The 19,778-nt window shown below is 48.5% G+C and overlaps 1 protein-coding gene across 1 annotated transcript in view; it reads right to left on the reverse strand.

Annotated features, from left to right (window-relative positions):
- Positions 1 to 682: 682 nt before the first annotated feature.
- The window catches only part of APCDD1 (APC down-regulated 1), a 39,010-nt gene continuing 19,914 nt past the window's right edge, over positions 683 to 19,778 (reverse strand). The window contains exons 4-5 of the mRNA XM_068147617.1: positions 8,622 to 8,943; positions 683 to 5,476 (exon numbers count right to left, since the gene is read on the reverse strand). Coding sequence (XP_068003718.1) covers positions 5,025 to 5,476; positions 8,622 to 8,943 — 774 coding nt within the window. The 3' untranslated portion in view covers positions 683 to 5,024. The remainder of the gene's footprint in view (positions 5,477 to 8,621; positions 8,944 to 19,778) is intronic.

The following is a 19,778-nucleotide window of genomic DNA, read 5'->3' on the forward strand; positions in this document are numbered from 1 at the left end:
GAGCCTCCTCTTCTCCAGGCTAAACAATCCCAGCTCCCTCAGCCTCTCCTCATAGGGCTTGTGTTCAAGGCCTCTCCCCAGCCTTGTTGCCCTTCTCTGGACACCTTCAAGTGTTTCGATGTCCTTCTTAAACTGAGGGGCCCAGAACTGGACACAGTACTCAAGGTGTGGCCTAACCAGTGCAGAGTACAGGGGCACAATGACTTCCCTGCTCCTGCTGGCCACACTATTCCTAATGCAGGCCAGGATGCCATTGGCCCTCCTGGCCACCTGGGCACACTGCTGGCTCATATTCAGGTGGCTGTCGATCAGCACCCCCAGGTCCCTCTCTGTTTGGGAGCTCTCCAGCCACTCTGACCCCAGCCTGTAGCTCTGCATGGGATTGCCGTAGCCAAAGTGCAGCACTCGGCACTTGGACTTGTTGAATGCCATCCCATTGGACTCTGCCCATCTGTCCAGTCGGTCGAGGTCCCTCTGCAGAGCCTTTCTACCCTCTAAATGACTAACATCTGCCCCTAACTTGGTGTCATCTGCAAACTTGCTGATGACTGACTCGACCCCCTCATGCAGATCATCGATGAAGATGAAGTTCCTCAACAGAGGGGTTTTGGGATATTGCTTTCTGAGACAGTGATCATTCTTTACAGGCAAGAAGTCCACGAAACAGCAAAAAAAACCACCCACCTGTTTTGGTTTTTTTTTTTAGTTAAGTTTTTTGTTTGTTTGTTTTCCTTTCCTTTATTTCAATCAATAGTTTAACAAGTGCTTAAACTTCCCTGGCAGTTTAATCTGGAACAGAGCTGAGAAGAAAAAACAAAACAAAAAAAAACAAAAAAGGAAAAAATCTCTTCCTCTAAGTTTACAAAAATAAACCAGATTTGTTTTCTTTTTAAATCCTGCACTCTTTAAGCAAGCACACTCCAACTCAAGCAAGACGGACATTTATATCTAAAATACGGACTCCTGGTCATAGAAATGACATTCTACCCCAGGGCAGCAGGCACAGTGTGTGGATGGGACAGAGACACGGCAAGAGCACTTGGTTTGAGTTCCTTTTTCTGATCCCTTTTATCCTACTTCTTAAATAGAACCTGTGAAAACAATTTGCTCAAGAACTTCCACCTAAACACAAGGAGAAGTTCCACCTGAACGTAGGGGAAAAAACTTCTGTCCTTTGAGGGTGCCAGAGCACTGGAGCAGGCTGCCCAGAGAGGTATCACAGTATAACTTAGGTTGGAAAGGACCTCGAGGATCATCGAGTCCAACCTATCAACACAGACCCCATGACTAGACCATGGCACCAAGTGCTACGTCCAGGCTCCTCTTGAACGCCTCCAGGGACAGTGACTCAACCACCTCCCTGGGCAAAGGTTGTGGAGTCTCCTTCTCTAGAGAGACTCCCAACCCACCTGGACTTTGTGATCCTGGGCAGCCTGCTGTGTGTGACTCTGCTTTGGCAAGGGGGGCAGACTAGATGATCTCCAGAGGTCCCTTCCAACCCTTACTGCTGTGTGATTCTGTGAACTTCTTCAGGTTTCCATTTCTTCTGCCGGGTGCCTCCTTGAGAAGGATGTTACTGAGGGAAAACCTTTCCCCTGTCCTGGCAATGCTGGCAGTTCCTGAAGACACCAATATTCATAGCTTCATTTTTTGAAAGGCTTCTGCATTTCACTCTGGGACAAACCACTCAGTTTCTAGGTCTTCCACTGCTAAACCACTTGCAGCTGAACTTCTTCAGCAACCAGGGCTGTCAGGTTGAAGAAACAAACTGTGTGGACTCTGTTGGGTGACAAATGAGGAGTGCTGTGCTGCAGCTGATTTAGTGCATGGTTCCACCGAAAGGTGAAGGCAGCTCAGCTCCTAGTCCTGTGCCTCTAAACCTAGGACAAGCTTGGAAAATAAATGAAACACTCCAGAGACTGACTTCCATCTTTGTCCAACTTGATTTGTACTGGCTAATAGAAAAATGAAATAACAGTATGTAGGCACACAGAGGGAAGTTGGTGTAGCACCTGCTGAGAACCCAGATCATACAATACCACTTGTGGTCAGCACTACAAAGAAACTAGAGGTGTCCCCAGTCAGATTTGTAAGGCATTCTGAGAGGCCTTTTATAAATACTCCTCCTTTAACTATCTCAAGGTGATAAGGGAAAAACAAAATGCATCTCTTGGCCACTGTGTGCATTTTTCACTCCAAGCCTTTTAGAAACTAGGCCTTTGTGTCTGTGGTTCAAAGGAGTTGAGACATAAATACACTTTTTAGAGGTGAGAACTTGACAGATCTTTCTCTTGAAACTGCTGTCACATTTCTGATGTTGGGCAACTTAAGGGAGGGGCCACAAACCACAAGTAACCTGTAGCTCATTGACCTGATGTCTCCAAAGCTGTGGAGCAGCTGCTTTGCTCTCTGATTCAGTTCCTGCATCACTACCATGTGTGGGTTTCAGGTGTCTGGCACTTGCATAGGGAAGGAAAAGGGTCCAACAACTCTTGGCTATTGATATCTTTCCAGAGACAGGACCACCTCATGTGGGAGTGACTGATGCTGGTGGAAGAAGCTTGTCTGGTGTGATCTAAGGAACATCAGTCTCACAAATAAAAAACTAGGATGAGTTCTTTCCTGCTGTGAGATCTCAAACAGAAGTCAGAAACCACGGTGGTATTTCAGGGACTTGTTTGACTGCAATAGCTCAGGAACTCAATTGGAAAAATGCTGAATATAAAACTCAAGTCCAGCTGGGGAAATCCAAACTCCATCCTAGTTCCTAGATGCCTTTCAGTGGCATCATGTCATCTTCTTGACTCCCTTGTTAAAACTGTGCTCCTGATGCCTGATCCAGAACTGACTTTTCACATAGGTTTGCTTGCATGGTGCAGATAAACCATCAGGAGCTGCTGCTCAGAGCAGCTGTTCACAGGGCTTGATTCATCCTGGTGACTTGGCTTTCAGCTCCTTGCAGCAGGCTGAAGGAGAACCTGGTATCAGGTTCTGGAGGAACACTTTCTCAGGTCATTACTGAGCCATCATGAGCGCCACTCCTGACTCTTAATGTGTTTTCTGTGACTTTTCATCTGTCATGAGGAGAGAAATGTGATCTGACCTGTCTTTGAGTTTACAACTGTTCCTTCTCCCCTTCCTCCTGCTGTCTCAAAACCCAGGTGCATGAATATTGTTCCAGCTCTGAGAAAATTCACATCCAAGGCTGATAACAGCTTGGAAAGTGTGCAGAAGGCATGGATTTTGAGGAGGTAGGGAGCTGGGCATAGACACTTGCTGCTGAAGTGGGTTTTTGCTGTGGTTTTGCTAGCAAGGTCCACACTGAAATTTTCAAAGAAGCCTTTGCTATAGCAGACAGCACAGAGTGGGGAGCTGGAACACTTTCATTCTAGACATATTTTCCCTACAATGCTGAAAATAACCCATTAAAGTTTTTTCTCACATAGTACTGGACTGGGCCACTAGAAGCTGTTGATACTGATGAAGAAATGCTATGACCTTACACTTGATGTATCTCACACAGGTCCCTGCTCCTCCTGTAACCCAAAACATGAGTATCAGTAAAAGACACAGCCCAAATGTCTCAAGGCTAAGCCATGCCCTCAGCTCATTCCCTTTAAAACAGGGGACTATTGTTGATCTCTGAGCTTGTACCTCCACAGTGGCCTTAAGCATCTCCCACTGCTCCCATTTGCCTCAGGGCACACAAGGACCTTTGTCATGAGGGTTTCCAGGATAGGATCCTGAAGAATGCTCTCTGAAGGTTGTGCCTGTCCCCTTTCTCAGTGGTGTCACCCCAAACCCAAGCCAATTTATGCTCCTTGAAACCAGTGTGTTGGGAGAGTACAGCAAGCAGTAAAGGGAGGATGTGGCACCATCTGTGCAAGTCTTGCTCCTCCCTCTGGTAAGACTAGACTGGTCTTCCTCCATCAGGTGGATGAGGGGCTGTTTCCAGCTCCTTACTTGCTCTACTAGGGGCTGTGGTGTGGTTGCTTCTGAAACCCTTTCTTTGTTCCTACATGAGATCACATCCCTAAGAACACACTGCTCAGCAGGGTTGCAGAACACATTAGACCCAACTTATCTACTTTGCCCACCTGGCTGACACAAAATCCAAGGCACAAACACCACGTGGGGAGCGTGGAAGGTCGCAGGAACGTGGAAGCAGGCGGTGTTCCTGCAGCCTTGTATCAGCAGCTCACCTGCACTGCACACGCCAGGCAGAAAAACGCTGCTTCCGCCTGGCTTGGAGGGGGCTTGGTTGTAACTGCTCCCTGGATACAAAGGAAAGCCTCAAAGCTCTGGAAAGGGAATGAGAAGAGCTGCCACCATCGGTTATTTTTACAACTTAATGATTGTAAAAAGAGCTCCAATTACTGGGAGTACTTTTTTTAATTAGCAGGATCAGCCCCTTCAGCGCTATCTGAACAGAGGGGCCGTTGATGTGCTGTTTCTTCTTGTTGAGATTATGCCAAGACAAATCCTTGTGGGTTTCCTCCTTCTCTACGCATCAGGGCTGTGAAGTCAGAGGGAGAAGCCGCTCTCCTGGCGCAGGCATGACACTGAGCCCTTCCCCAGAGCTAAATTCAGATGAGGAACAGGGGCACAAGGGAGAAGAGTACCACAGTGGTAAGAGATGGAAGCAGGATCGTAACATTCACCCCAGCAGTTATCACATAACCATAAAAGGGGACTCCCTCCCTCTCCCCACCCAAAAATAAAAAAATCTCTGCAGTCCTAAAGTGCAATTACTTTTGTGCAGTCATGTCAGGCCAGGGATCAGACTGGATGAAGTTCAAAGCACACACATCAAACGAGTGCCGTTCGTGATTCGAGGAGGAGAGGGAGGTGGGGGGAAGTAAGGAACAGAACAACAGTTCTCAGGCATTCAAGTGCATCAAGAAAATAAATGTCCCTTTCTCGGAGAAGAAAAACAACCCCCAGTCTGGTGGAATCCTTGGCTTTGTAGTCATGAAAAAATAAGGTGGGTTTGGGTTTGTGATGTTTTGTGTGCACGCTCATTTCTATCTGAGAATGTCCCAATATGACACAGTACAAACCAACAGCAACAGAGCAAGGGCCGGGCTGCTGGGCTGTTCTTCTGGCGCCCTGCTGCTGTACAGCCTGATTTTATTCTCCTCTGGTGACTCTTCAGGTCTGGGTACTGATGAAGCACATTGAATCAAAGGCATCTGGTAGGAGGTGGCTCTCTTCTCAGGCCGGTCGGGGCTGGAGCCGTCGCTGGGTCTCTGGCCGTTGTAGAGCAGGTACCGGCCGCGGGCGTCCTGCTCCATCTTGAAGATCTCATACTCGGTGTGCGGCAGGCGGATGCCCAGCGCCATGCAGCCATTGGTGTGGGTGACATCCTGCTGAACCCCCACCTGCCATGAGCCCTGCGCCCCACACTCGTTCCCGTTGAAGACGTTGAGCAGCGAGGCGGTGGAGATATCCATGGGGGTGACCTTCATGTGGTTTACTGTGAGAGAAGAAGAGAGGAGGTGTCAGCAGAGAGACAGAAACAGCTGGCCTGGGGGACAGTTCTGAGGAGGAGCAGCTGAGAGAATTGGGGTGGTTTAGTCTGGAGCAATGGAGGCTCAGGGCAGACCTTCTCACTCTCTACAACTCCCTGAAAGGTGGCTGTAGCAAGGTGGGGCTTGGTCTCTTCTCCCAAGCAACAAGTCATATAAGACAAGAGGAAATGGTCTCAAGTTTCACCAGGGAAGGTTTAGGTTGGGTATAACAAGAGACTTATTCACTGAAAGGGCTTTCAAATGCTGGAACAGGCTTTCCATGGTGAGGTGGTTGAATCCCCATCCCTGGAGGAGTTTGACAGATGCAGAGATGTGGTGTTGAGGGACATAGTTTGGCACCAGAATTAGTAAGTTAAGAGAACGGTTGATGCTCTTAAAGGCCTTTTCCAACCAAAATGGTTCTCTGATTCTATATACCAAAAAGCAAAGACAACACATGTATTGGCACACACCCTGTCCAATCAGGATTGGCCATTTTTAAAACAGGTTTTCACATCACAGGTGTGAGCAGCAAATCGGTTTGCATTGTGTTGCATCTCTGACGTAACTGCTTCTCGCACACAACACACACAACTGCTCTGAAGAAAACCTGATGGCCACATATCTCAGCCAGAGATTAACCAGAGCTTTTCACAGAATCAGGTGTTCAAGAGGGGATTGGATGTGGTACTTGGTGCCATGGTCTACTAGGCATGAGGTCTTGGGTGACAGGTTGGACTTGATGATCTTTGAGGTCTTTTCCAACCTTGTTGATTCTATGATTCTATGATAGAATGGATTGACCTTTGGAGGTCCCTTCCAACCCATCTAGTCCAACCTCCCTGCAGTGAGCCGGGACATTCTCCGCTAGAGAACAGCCCAGAGACTTGTTGAGCCTGACCTTGAATACCTCCAGGGATTTGGCCTCAATTACCTCTCTGGGCAACATGTTCCAGTGTTCCACCATCCTCATGGTAAATGAACTTGCTCCTAATGTCCAATTTAAATCTACTCTTCTCTAATTTCAAACCATTGCCCTTTGTCTTATCACTGCAGGCCTTTCTAAACGGTCCCTTTCCAGCTACTAGGTCTCCCCAGAGTCCCCTCTCCTCGTTTCCCCTCCTCTCTTCATCAATCCCAGACAATTCTTTACAGATAAACCCTGATTGGTTATGTGAGAGGACAGATAAAAGAGGAAGCAATAAAACTCAGCTCATGTTTTATTGCCATCTGTATCCACCCATAAGCAGGGCTGTTTATAAAGCATTTGTCATCATTTTAAACATCTGTTCCCCCACAAAGCTAATGAAATCATTAGTTCCAATTGGAAAATCTGGAAAGCACCACAACTGTGTCGTCTTCCTATGTGACCTATGTGAGAGAAACAACTCTGCAGACACCAGGTCAGTGATGAAGGATGGGGAAAAGGTGTTCTAGGTGCCAGAGCAGACATTTCCCTGCAGCCTGTGCTGAAAACCATGGTGAGGCAGGCTGTCCACCTGCAGCCCATGATGGTTGATGTTGGAGCAGATTCTATCCACCTGCAGCCTATGGAGGATCCCCTACCCTGGAGTAGGTGGATGCCTGAAGGATGTTGTGACCTCATGGGAAGCCCATGCTGACAGGACCTGTGGCCCTGTGGAGAGAGGAGTCCATGCTTGAGCAGGTTTGCCAGCAGGACTTGTGACTCCACAGAAAGCACCCTGGCTAGAGCAGTTCATGAAGAACTGCAGCCTGTGGGAAGGACTTGCATTGGAGAAGCTTGTGGAGGACTGTCTCCTGTGGGAGAAGAGTGTGAGGAGGCTTCCCTGCTGAGGAGGAAAGAGCAGTGGAGACTGTGGGATGAACTGACCACATACCCATTCCCCATCCCCCTGTATGACTTGGGGAGAGGAAGCAGAGGAATTGGGAGTGAAGTTGAGCCCAGGAAGAAGGGAAGGGTGGAGAGAAGGTGTTTCTAGATTTAGTTTTTATTTCTCATTCCCCTTCTCTGATTTGCTTGGTAATAAATTAAACTAATTTCCCTAAGCTGAGTCTGCTTAGCCCATGTTGGTTAATTGTTGAGTGGCTGAGTGATCTCCCTGCCCTTATCTCAACCCAGGAGTGTTGTATTTTCTCTCCCCTGTCCAGCTGAGGAGGGATGTGACAAGGAAGCTTTTATGGGCAGCTGCAGTTTAGCCTGGGTCAAGCCACCACACTGCTCTACCTGTCTTCATCAGAAAATGATTCATACCACCCTGAAATGCCTTCTGAAGGCTTTGGTCTCCCTGCTGAAGGAGCTCTAGGATACAGATCTTACCTCAGACACTTTGCTTAGATGCTTGAAGTCTGTCCACTGGACTCCAAGCCTTAGTGATGTGATTGTTTCCTCATGCTGTTAAAGATCCTTGACTCAAATGAATATTCATAGAATCATAGAATGGCTTAGGTTGGAAGAAGCCTTAGAGATAATCCACTCTAGCCTTCCTGTCGTGGGCAGGGATGCCTCACAACTAGACTCAGCTGCTCAAGGCCTCATCCATTCAAGCCTTGAACCCCACCCCAGGAAGGAATCCCCCTGGGCAGCCTGTTCCAGATTCTCACCACCCTCATACTAAAGAACTTCTTCCTAAGATCCAGTTGAAACCTACTCTCCCTCAACTTCAAACCATTTCTTGTCCTTTTGCTAGACACACTTATGAAAAGTCCCTCTCCAGCCTTCCTGTAGGCTCCTTTCAGGTATTATAAGGCAGCTACAAGGTCTCCTCAGAGTCTTCTCTTCCCTAGGCTGAACAACCCCAGCTCTCACAGCCTGTCCTCATAGCAGAGGTGTTCCATCCCTTGGATCATCTTTGTTGCCCTCCTCTGGACTCGCTCCAACAGCTCTGTGCCCTTCTTGTGATGGGGGCACCAGAACTGGATGCAGCATCGCTTTGGTGGTGTAAAACATGGTGCAGCTCTACAGCTTGGCTGAGCATTCACACAACCCCTGTGAGCTTCCCAACAAATGACTAACTCCAGAAAAGGACACAACGAAGACCTCAGCTGTCAAATCAGGAGGAGTGAGCCCTGGTCTGGTCCATAACTACATGGCCCCTTCCATCCCTGCCCCAGGGCTGTGAAGCACTCTACCTTTGAAGACAAACTCTGTGCCACCCATCACTTTGGCTGAGTGCACTCCCCGGCTGTAGCGCCCCTTGGCGTAGATGGTGAAGGTGGGGTGCTTGCAGATGGGGTCAGAGTAATGGTAGTAGTGACCCTCCCAGGTGTTGTTGTTGTCGTGGAAGATGAAGTGCCGGGTGAGGAAGAGGACCTCTGGCCGCACCTCACAGCGCTGGCTCACCCACTCGCCGTGCAGCCCGATGGTCAGGTCTGCCTTGGGGGGCAAGATGGGAGGGTGGTGCTCATCTGACCTGTAGATGATCCTGCAGGCAATGCATGAGCGGTCGTGGTTCTGAAATGAAGCAGAGAGGAACCTGTTAGGCATTGGTTGTGACAGGACAATGAATCAGGCTTCAGCTCCATGCTGAAGTGATATCAGCTCCACATTTTAAGGGATATGCTGTGTTGTTTCTCATCTCTTTCATGTTTTCTTGCAGGCTCTCATCCTCCCAAGCACCTGAAATGTAGAATCATAGACTTGTTTTGACTGGAATCACAGAATTGTCAGGGTTGGAAGGGACCCCAAGGGTCACCCAGTTCCAACCCCCCTGCCATAGGCAGGGACTCCTCACACTAGATCAGGTTACTCACAGCCACATCCAGCCTGGCCTTAAAAGCCTTCAGGGTTTGGGCTTCTACCACCTCCCTGGGCAACCTGTTGCAGTGTCTCACCCCCCTCATGGTGAAGAACTTCTTCCTAACATCCAATCTGGGTCTACCCACTTCTCGTTTTGCTCCATTCCCCCTAGTTCTATCACTACCTGACATCCTAAAAAGTCCCTCACCAGCCTTCCTGTAGGCTCTCTTGAGATACTGGAAGGCAACAATAAGGTCTCCTTGAAGCCCCAGCTCTCAGTCTGTCTCCATGGGAGAGGTGCTCCAGCCTTCTGATCATCCTCATGGTCCTTCTTTGGAGACTTTGTTCCAGCACATCCAGATCTTTCTTGTAATAGGGGCTCCAGAACTGGATGCAGTACTCCAGGTGGGGTCTCACCAGAGCTGAGCAGAGGGGGAGGATCACCTCCCTTGGCCTGCTGGCCACACTTCTCTTGATGCAGCCCAGGATATGATTGGCTTCCCAGGCTGCAAGTAATATCCAGAAAAAGCCTATGACTCCTTGGGCAAACTAAAGGAAGATCCAGGTTAACTCACTGCAAAACTTCACATAGAGATTTTGGAGCTGGCTGTAGCTCATCTGGCTCTCTGACCCCTGCAGTCCTGTGTCAACTCCCTCAGTACGATTTTTATCCAAGGGAAAGATTTAGTTTTTGTTATGAGGCAATTTGCTCTAATTATGGAGTAATTTTGGAGCAGATACACAAATGATGGAGTAAAAATGAGGCTTGGAACTAGCTGATCTTGAAAGTCCCTCCCAACCCAACCCAACCCATTCTATGATTATTTATGGGTAACAATGACCTTATCTTTGGCTGTTGCCTTTTTTTTTTTAGGTCAGATTCTCTTGGCTCTTAATTACTGAAGCTGAGGCTTTGCAAATCACTCCCTTTCCATGTGTCTCAGGGAAAGATTATTTTCTGGAAACAGACATTCAAAGAAAACAGAGGACAGAGGCAGAGCACATTTGAATCCAAACACTATTAAATACTCTAATAAAAACCTCATTTGGGCATGCCATAAACCACAGAGCAATAAAAGCAGCAGTGGACAGGATGAACATCTGCTCTGATTATCTGAGGTGTACAATGCCATGGGTTTAATGCTTGGGGTCTTGCTAGAAGGTATTTAGGCTTGTACATATCTAAAGGGTGGGTGTCAAGAGGATGAGGTCAGACTCTTTTCAGTGGTGCCCAGTGACAGAACAAGGGGCAACAGGCACAAATTGGAATACAGAAACTTCCACCTTCCAATGGGCATAAGCCAAGCAGGTTCCACCTGAACAGGAGGAAAAACTTCTTTGCTGTGAGAGTGCCAGAGGACTGGAACAGGCTGACCAGAGAGGTTGTGGAGTCTCTGTCTCTGGAGAGAGTCCAGATCTGCCTCAATGTGATCCTGAGCAACCTGCTGTGGGTGACCCTTCTTTAGCTGGGGTTTTGGACTAGATGACCTCCAGAGGACCCTTCCAGCACCTACCAATCTGTGATTCTGTGACCAAGTCCTGAAATGCCTACTGCCCTGTGACTGGGTAGTCAGGGAAAAAATAGTTTGTGATCTGAACATTTCCACCCGCATTTTTCCTTATCCCTCCCTCCTGCTGCCTGAGCTGAAGTGGTAACAGGGTCAGAGAGCTCTGGAAGCCAAGCAGAGAGGATGAGGCTCCTTCATCTTCTTCCCAGTTGCTGTGTACAGTTACAAACACAAATCCTAAGCTGCCTTGGACAAGGAACTACTGGAGAAATTCCAAGGGGTAGCCACAAAGATGCTGAGGGGACTGGAGTGCCTCTGTGAGGAGGAAAGGCTGAGACCTGGGGCTGTTTAACCTAACGAAGAGCAGCCTGAGAGGGGATCTTATGAATGCTGATCAATAGCTAAAGGGTGGGGGGCAAAAGGATGGGGCTAGACTCTTTTCAGGAGAGCCCAGCAACAGGACAGTAGGGAATGGGCACAAATTAGAATACAGAAAGGAGAAACTTCTTTGTTGTGAGGGTACCAAGGCACTAGAACAGGCTGCCCAGAGAGGTTGTGAAGTCTCCTTCTCTGGAGAGCTTCCAAACCTGCTGGACATTGTGATCCTGGGCAACCTGCTGTGGGTGACCCTGATTTAGGAGTGGGGCTGGACTAGAATATTTCCAGAGGTGCCTTCTAACTCTCACCATGATGTGATTCTGTGACACAGTTGACAACAAATGAAATAGCAAATAATTTTTTCTCTGAAAAGCAAATGTTTCTTTTCACAAAATGAGGAAAAAAAAAGGGGATTTTGGGGGTACTGACAATTTTCTGACAGGCTCTCTCTGTCCCCTTCTATAGTTGCAAATAGTTGGTATTTAGCAGAGCAGACACATGAAGAAGACAAAGACATAGAAGGTTGTGGTGTGTAGTAAATGTAAACTATGCAAAACTATGACAGCTCCTAGAATAGCATAGCATAGCATAGCATAGCATAGCATAGCATAGCATAGCATAGCATAGCATAGAATAGACCAGACCAGACCAGGTTGGAAGAGACCTTCAAGATCATCGCATCCAACCTATCATCCAAAACCACCTAATCAACTAACCCATGGCACCAAGCACCCCATCAAGTCTCCTCCTGAACACCTCCAATGATGGTGACTCCACCACCTCCCCAGGCAGCCCATTCCAATGGGCAAAGCTCCTGTTACAGAAGGCCTGGTGTTGGGGCAGATGTGGCACCACTGCTCTTCCGAGCTCCCTAAGGGCTAAGGGAAAGAAGTGGACAATTCTGAGAAGCGGTTAACTCAATTTGTTTTCTAATGAGATTGTTTTACACCTGCAGGGTCTTTAAAATTGCACAGCTATTTCCCAAACTGTTTGGGGAAATTATATAGAATTATGTAATATCTCCATATAGAATCACATAGAATGGTTTGGGTTGGAGGGGATCTTTAAAGGTCATATAGTCCAAGCCCTGCTGCAGTCAGCAGAGACATCTTCAACAAGATCGGGTTGCTCAGAGCTCTGTCCAACCCAACCTTGATTCCAAGGTCAGGTTTCTCTGATATTAAGGGCTTCTCTTTTCATATGGATCCTATGGCCAGCTTGTCTGACACACAGAATTGCAGAATCACAGCACATTAGAGGTTGGAAGGGAACTCTAGAGACCATCAAGTGCAACCACTTGCCAAGAGCAGGATCACTTAGGGCAGGCCACACAGGAATGCTTCCAGGTGGGTTTTGAAGGTCTTCAGAGAAGGAGACTCTGCAACCCCCCATGGCAGCCTGTTCCAGTGCTCTGTCACCCCCACTGTAAAGAAGATTCTCCTCATGTTGAGGTGAAACCTTCTATGTTCAAGCTTTCATCCATTGTTCCTTGTGTTGTTACTGTGCACCATTGAAAAGAGACTGGCCCCCTGCTCTTGACACCCACCCCTCAGATATTTATAGACATTGATCAGATCCCCTCTCAGTCTTCTCAAGACTAAACAGCCCAAGAGATCTCAGTCCCTCTTCACAAGGGAGATGCACAAGTCCCCTAATCATCCTCATGGCTCTCTGTTTGGCTCTCTGTTGGACTCTCTCCTCCAGATCCCTGTCTCTCTTGAACTGGGAGCCCAAAACTGGACACAATACTCCAGGTGAGGTCTCACCAGGGCAGAGGGAGAAGAACCTCCCTAGCCCTGCTGGACACGCTTTGCTTGATGCACCCCATTGTTTATGCAATGTCACCAGATGGGCCACGTAGCAGTGACTGGGTCTGGCATGTTGCACATCCTCATTGCAGGGAGATACATGGTGAGGGACCAGGCGCTGGGTTTTCTACAGCATGGGCTCAGGCTTGAACTGTGTGTGCAGTACAGACATAACCAGTGGTCCAGGGTCTTGTAGAGTCCAACAGTCACAAAAGCTGAAGTAGGAAAGCTCTGCCATGTGAATACACACATTACTAAGTGGGAAAACACTGAAGAATCATAATCATCAAGGTTGGAAAATACCTTTAAGATCATCAAGTCCAAAAATAAGCCAACTACCATGACCACTAAACTGTACCCTGAAGCACCACATCTACACACTTCTTGAACATCTCCAGGGATGGTGTCCCCACCACCTCCCTGGGCAGCCTGTTCCAATACCTCACCACTCTTCCAACAAACAAATTTTTCCTAATATCCAAACTAAACCTCCCCTAGCACAACTTAAACCCAGTTCTTCTTGTCATACTGCTGGTTACCATGAGAAGACCAACACCAGCCTCACTCCAACCTCCTTCCAGGTAGCTGTAGAGAGCAATAAGATTTCCCCTCTTCTCCAAGCTAAACAACTCCACTTCCCACAGCCACTCCTCATACCCGCTAAACCCCCTCACCAGCCTTGTTGCTCTTCTCTGGACATGCTCCAGGACTTCAAGAAGAGACAACAGAAAAGCCATGCTTAGCAATGCTCTCTCACACCCACCTGAATAACATGTCATGGGCATGGCCAGATGGGAATGGAAGGATACGTGCCTGGTCACGGTGCTTTCAAGCTCACCACCGAAGAAAACCAGGGGCCAAGTTTTTGTGTGGGCAATTGGGTGATGCTAGGATGGAAACCCTTGAGAGAACATCAGTTCAGGGAAATGCTTCCAACTCAACAGAAAAAGTTGGATGGTGTTAGGGACTGGGAGGGACCTCAAAAGATCATCCAGTCCAACCCACCTGCCAGAGCAGGGTCACCTAGAGCAGATCACGCTGGAATGTGTCCAGGCAGGTCTTGAATATCTCCAGAGAAGGAGATTCTACAACGCCCCTGGGCAGCCTGTTCCAGTGTTGTCACCCTCACAGTGAAAAAGATTTTCCTCATGTTTCCACAGAACTCTCTATGCCTCAACTTCCACCCATTGCCCCTTGTTCTGTCACTGGGCATCGCTAACCACAGCCCTTCTAATACACCCCAGGACAGCACTGGACTTGGCCACAAGAGCACGTTGCTGGCACATGGTCAACCTCCCAACCACTAGGATCCCCAGGTCCTTTTCCCTTTCACTGCTCTCAAGCAGGTCAGTCCCCAACCAATACTGATCCATGGGTTGTTCTTTCCCAGGTGCAAGACTCTCCACCTGCCCTTGTTGAATTTCATTCCATTTTTGCCTGCCCAACTCTGGCCTGCATTAGGAATAGTGTGGCCAGCAGGAGCAGGGAAGTCATTGTGCCCCTGTACTCTGCATTGGTTAGGCCGCACCTTGAGTACTGTGTCCAGTTCTGGGCCCCTCAGTTTAAGAAGGACATCGAAACACTTGAGCATGTCCAGAGAAGGGCAACAAGGCTGGGGAGAGGCCTTGAACACAGCCCTATGAGGAGAGGCTGAGGGAGCTGGGATTGTTTAGCCTGGAGAAGAGGAGGCTCAGGGGGGACCTCATTGCCCTCTACAACTACCTGAAAGGAGATTGTAGCCAGGAAGGGGGTTGGTCTCTTCTCCCAGGCAACCAGCACCAGAACAAGAGGACACAGTCTCAAGCTGCACCAGGGGAGGTTTAGACTCGAGGTGAGGAGGAAGTTCTTCACCGAGCGAATCGTTCACCATTGGAATGTGCTGCCCAGGGAGGTGGTGGAGTCACCATCCCTGGAAGCGTTCAAGAGGGGATTGGACGTGGCACTTGGTGCCATGGTCTAGTCATGGGGTCTGTGTTGATAGGTTGGACTCGATGATCCTCGAGGTCTCTTCCAACCTTAGTTATACTGTGATACTGTAACTCCCCAGCTTGTCTAAGTCTCACTGAATGGCAGCTCAACCCTCTGGCATGTCAGCCACTTCTCCCAGTTTTGTGTCCTCAGCAAACTTGCTGACAGTGCCCTGTGTTCCCTCATCCAGGCCTTTGAGGAATATATTGAATAGCACAGGTCCCAGTACTGACCCCCGAGGGAATCCGTTAGGTACTGGCCTCCTACTAGACTCCATCACATTGACCACACTGCCAAGCAGCAGAGTCCACTGAAAGGACACTTTTATGAATTGCTCAACATAGCACCAAGCTCCACTCCTCCGCCACTCCAGGTAACTGCAGAGCAGGACAACACTTTAACAAATGGCCACAATCTCTCTCCACCACAAAAGTGATAATTTGCAGGCTTTCCATGAGCTCATACGAAGCTGAGCTGGCTGACGTGCCTTCAGCTGGCTCTGGAGAGTTGACAAGCAAGGCTGACATGGCTGTAACTCAGCCTGCCAAAGGGGATGAAGAATAACAAAGATTTAAAACTTTAATTAAAAAATCCTGAAGCAAGTGAATTGCTGGAGAGAGTGGTAACTCCTTTGCAGGGCTGTCAGTTTGGGATTGCTTTTGGTGGGGGACAGAGGAGCTGCAAGCAGGAAGAAGGGTGGAGATATGCTCAGATTTATCTGCAAACACACACAGTATATTTTAAGATACTGAGGAATGGTTGTTATTAACTGCTCCCATGAAAGGAAAGATACTGCAGGAATCTGAAGGCACCACCATTACACAACTGCCTGATCTACGATGGCTGTTCTGTTGCACAGCCCTGCATGAAACTGAAATAAATACAACCAAGGTGAAATTCTGAAGTCTCCTGCTTGTTCATCTTTCACACAAACAACTTCAGTCTGGGTAAAAGACAAGAACAAGCAGAACACTGCTCCTTTTTTCACATGAAGGTGCTTGCATGCCATCTATTCCACTCAAATGACACTAACAAGGCATGAGAAAAAACTTACTTCCTTCAAGGATGACAGAACCATGAAGCAGGCTGTCCAGAGAGGTTGTGGAGTCTCCTTCTCTGGAGAAATTCCAAGCCCACCTGGACATTGTGATTCTGGAAACCTGCTGTGGGTGACCCTGTTTTAGCATGTGGATTGGACTTGATGATCTCCAGAGATCCCTTCCAATCCCTACCAGTCTGTGAGTCTGTAGTTTATAGAGGTGGTGGATGCCCCCTCCCTGGTGATGTTCAAGGCCAGGTTGGATGAAACCTTGAGCAGCCTGGTCTGGTGGAGGGTATCCCTGCCCATGGCAGAGGGGTTGGAACTAGATGATCTTTGAGGTTTCTTTCAACCCAAAACATTCATAGTATCATAGTATCATTCAGGGTTGGAAGGGACCACAAGGATCATCCAGTTCCAACCCCCCTGCCGTGGGCAGGGACACCCCACACTAGGTCAGCCTGGCCAGAGCCTTGTCCAGCCTGGGCTTAAACACCTCCAGGGACAGGGCCTCGACCACCTCCCTGGACAACCCATTCCAGGGTCCCACCACTCTCATGGTAAAGAACTTCCTCCTCACATCCAGCCTGAATCTCCCCATCTCCAGCTCCACTCCATTCCCCCTAGTCCTATCACCACCTGAGATCCTGAGAAGTCCTTCCCTAGACCTCCTGTAGGCCCCCTTCAGAGACTGGAAGGCCACAATTAGGTCACCTCGGAGCCTTCTCTTCTCCAGACTGAACAGCCCCAACTCTTTCAGTCTGTCCCCATAGGAGAGGTGCTCCAGCCCTCTGATCTGGATCTCTGATCTGGATCTCTGATCCAGCCCTCTATGAATATTTTGGGAAGGACCACCAACAAAAAAATCCCAGGAAAGCTGAATGGACAGCTTGAATACCCATCTTCAGGAAGAGAATATTCCCAAATAAAGCTGCCATATGTGTTTCTTACAGCTTTAAAAACTAATCCATCCCTCTGAACCTTGGAGCAATATTATCAGCAAGTTCTCCCCTCTTGCAGAAGATAAAGCAGCTGTGGGTATATGTCAAAACCGAGGAAGGTGTCACTAGTTTAGATAAGTGTGTTTAGTTGATCTGAAGTATTTTGCTGGGCTAAATAATTCATTTTGGCTTCAAACTAGAAAAGAGCAGATTTAGATTGGATGTTAGGAATAGGTTCTCTGCTATGAGGGTGGTGAAATGCTGGATCAGGTTGCCCAGGGAGGTGGTTGGGGGCCTGTCCCTAAAACTACCACACCTGGAGATGTTCAAAGTGAGGCTCGAGCAGGCTCTGGGCAGCCTGATCTAGTTGAGGACGCCCCTGCTGACTGCAGAGGGGGTTGGACTAGATGACCTTTGGAGGTCCCTTCCGTGATTCTATTCTATGATTTTGATCTCTGGTACTTTATTCGTGTTTGGACAGGCTGTTGGTGCAGTGGCAGAACAGACTGTAGTAGCTGTAAGGGGTGCTCCAAGCCCCCCTTCCCCCACCTCCATCAGCGGAGGTTTGATGGGGGAAGACAAAGGCGCGAAATTGCCTTCCCCTCCCCCTGGGGGACAGGTAAAGGGCTCCATTCCTCCCGCCGGGAGCTGAAGCTCCTCACATGTATTCACCTGAGGGAGAAGCCCGCGCTGCGGTTTGGAACTACGACTGGCTGGGTTCTTCGCGCCCAGTACATATTGGCACTGCACACATTGTCTAGGAAAATCTTACACAGAGTGACCAGACAGCAGTCTGTGCTCTCGCTTTGGCTCTCAGTTTTGAATCAGTTTCGGCACTCGGTTTGGACTCGCTCTCCTCTCGCTCTGGATTCGCGGCGAAACTGGATCTGGCTGCTCCGCAGACCTGCCTGCTGCGGCAGGGACCCTGCCTGCCCTAACACGGCGGCTGCTGGCTGGCGCTGGCCGGCAGGGCGGCTTCCCTTGCTGTGCTCAGACAGGGCTGCTACACGAGTTTGCCTCGAAGGACGCTTTGATTTTGGCGGGTCCCTTTTCCTTTGGATTTGCGCCGTGTGATCCACACATTGGATTATAAACCTGCAGCTCTGGAGCCTGCCACCGAAGAGAGACCTGGGGACTATCTCCAAATTCCTGCTCCGTCCTGGTGAGTACAATCAGCATTCTCGTTGGCTTTCCCGGGGCTCCTGACTTGCCTCTGATTTTATAAGTGGGGTAAAGCTATTTTGTGGCTTAGCCTTTTCCATTTTCTGAATTCTCTAAATTGCACTGAAGTTGCCCATAAGCATCCTGGTAGAATTCACGACTGCATAGAACCTCTAAATAAGTTTAATCAGGTTTGTACATAATGCTGGGGTGAGGCTTCCAGGGAAATACAGACAACTGTATTTTTATAATTCCCACCTCCTTAATTTAATCCCAGTCAAAACAGGTGGTTAAATCATCAAAGAGATGGAGGGGTTTATTAGTAACTCTGAGCTCTTGAAGGCTCACACAGAGACGAGAAGCAGCCTCGTGCTTCAGCCCACGTCTAGCAAGAATGTAGGCACTAAGCATCTTCAAAGAAGCCACAGCCAACACTGCTGCCGAGGACAGCAAGGACCAGCGTCAGCTAGAAGTTGTTTGCTAATCTCTGCGGGGTGTCACTGCACCGTCCTTGTTCATAAACCTGGAATTAACCTATTTGGACATTCTTCTGAATATTCTGTCTTCACTGCCCCTCACCATTTCCCTAACCAAGAGTCATTTGCAGGTAATAATGTACAAAAGAAACCCTTCAAGTGTTGGCTTCTTCTAGAAGCCTAGCGGCACTGCTCTGGCAAAGAAAGGGGATCTGTTCTCCAAAATCACACTTTTGGGTTGAAATAATGTTTTGCAGATTTTCTTATCTCCTTATTAACTTATGCTCACATTTCACTGGGAGCTCCTCAAGTACAGAGCACTGTAACACAAGAGTCACTGAGCTACAAAGAGCACAGAAAACTTTCGAAGAATCACAGACTGGTTTGGGTTGGAAGGGACCTTTGCAGGTCATCTAGTCCAACCCCAACCACTGAGCAGGGATATAGAATCACAGAACTGTTGCAGTTTAAAAAGACCTCTAAGATCACCGAGTCCAACTGTTGACCTGACACCACTATGGTCATTAAACAATGTCCTGAAGTGTCATGTCTGCAGAGTTTTTGAACTAGATCAAATTGCTCAGAGCCCTGTCCAACTGGACTTGGAATGTTTCCAGGGATGGGGCATCTACCACTTCTCTGGGCAACCTAGCCTGGAGAGGAGGAGACTCAGGGGTGACCTTATTGCTCTCTACAACTACCTGAAGGGGGGCTGTAGACAGGCAGAGGTTGGTCTCTTCTCCCAGGCAGCCAGCACCAGAACAAGAGGACACAGTCTCAGGCTGCACCAGGGGAAGTTCAGGCTGGAGGTCAGGAGGAAGTGTTATACAAAGAGAGTGATTGCCCATTGGAATGGACTGCCCGGGGAGTCGCTGTCACTGGAGGTGTTCAGGAGGAGACTTGACAGAGTGCTTGGTTACATGGGTTAGTTGATTAGGTGGGGTTGGATGATAGGTTGGACACGATGATCTTGAAGGTCTCTTCCAACCTGATCTATTCTATTCTATTCTATGGCAATATTTGACTACCTTCATCATAACAAAATGTCTGTCTTCTCTCTAGTCTCTATCTCCCCTCTTGAAGTAGAGGTCTTTGTGCACTTTGTTCTTTTACCTCCTGGCTAAAGGAAAAGCCCAAGCACCACTCTCCATACGTGGAATCTGGATTAACTGCAAATGCCAGGTCCTGTTGGAAGTCAGCTCCCAACTTGTTACAGAGAACCAATCCACTGGAATTGTGTTTTCAAGGGAAAAATGCTTTACTGGAAGTGC

Source organism: Melanerpes formicivorus, unplaced genomic scaffold (genome assembly GCF_026170545.1).
Source record: "Melanerpes formicivorus ecotype bairdi unplaced genomic scaffold, bMelFor1.0.p_v2 SCAF_15, whole genome shotgun sequence".
NCBI lineage: Eukaryota > Metazoa > Chordata > Aves > Piciformes > Picidae > Melanerpes > Melanerpes formicivorus.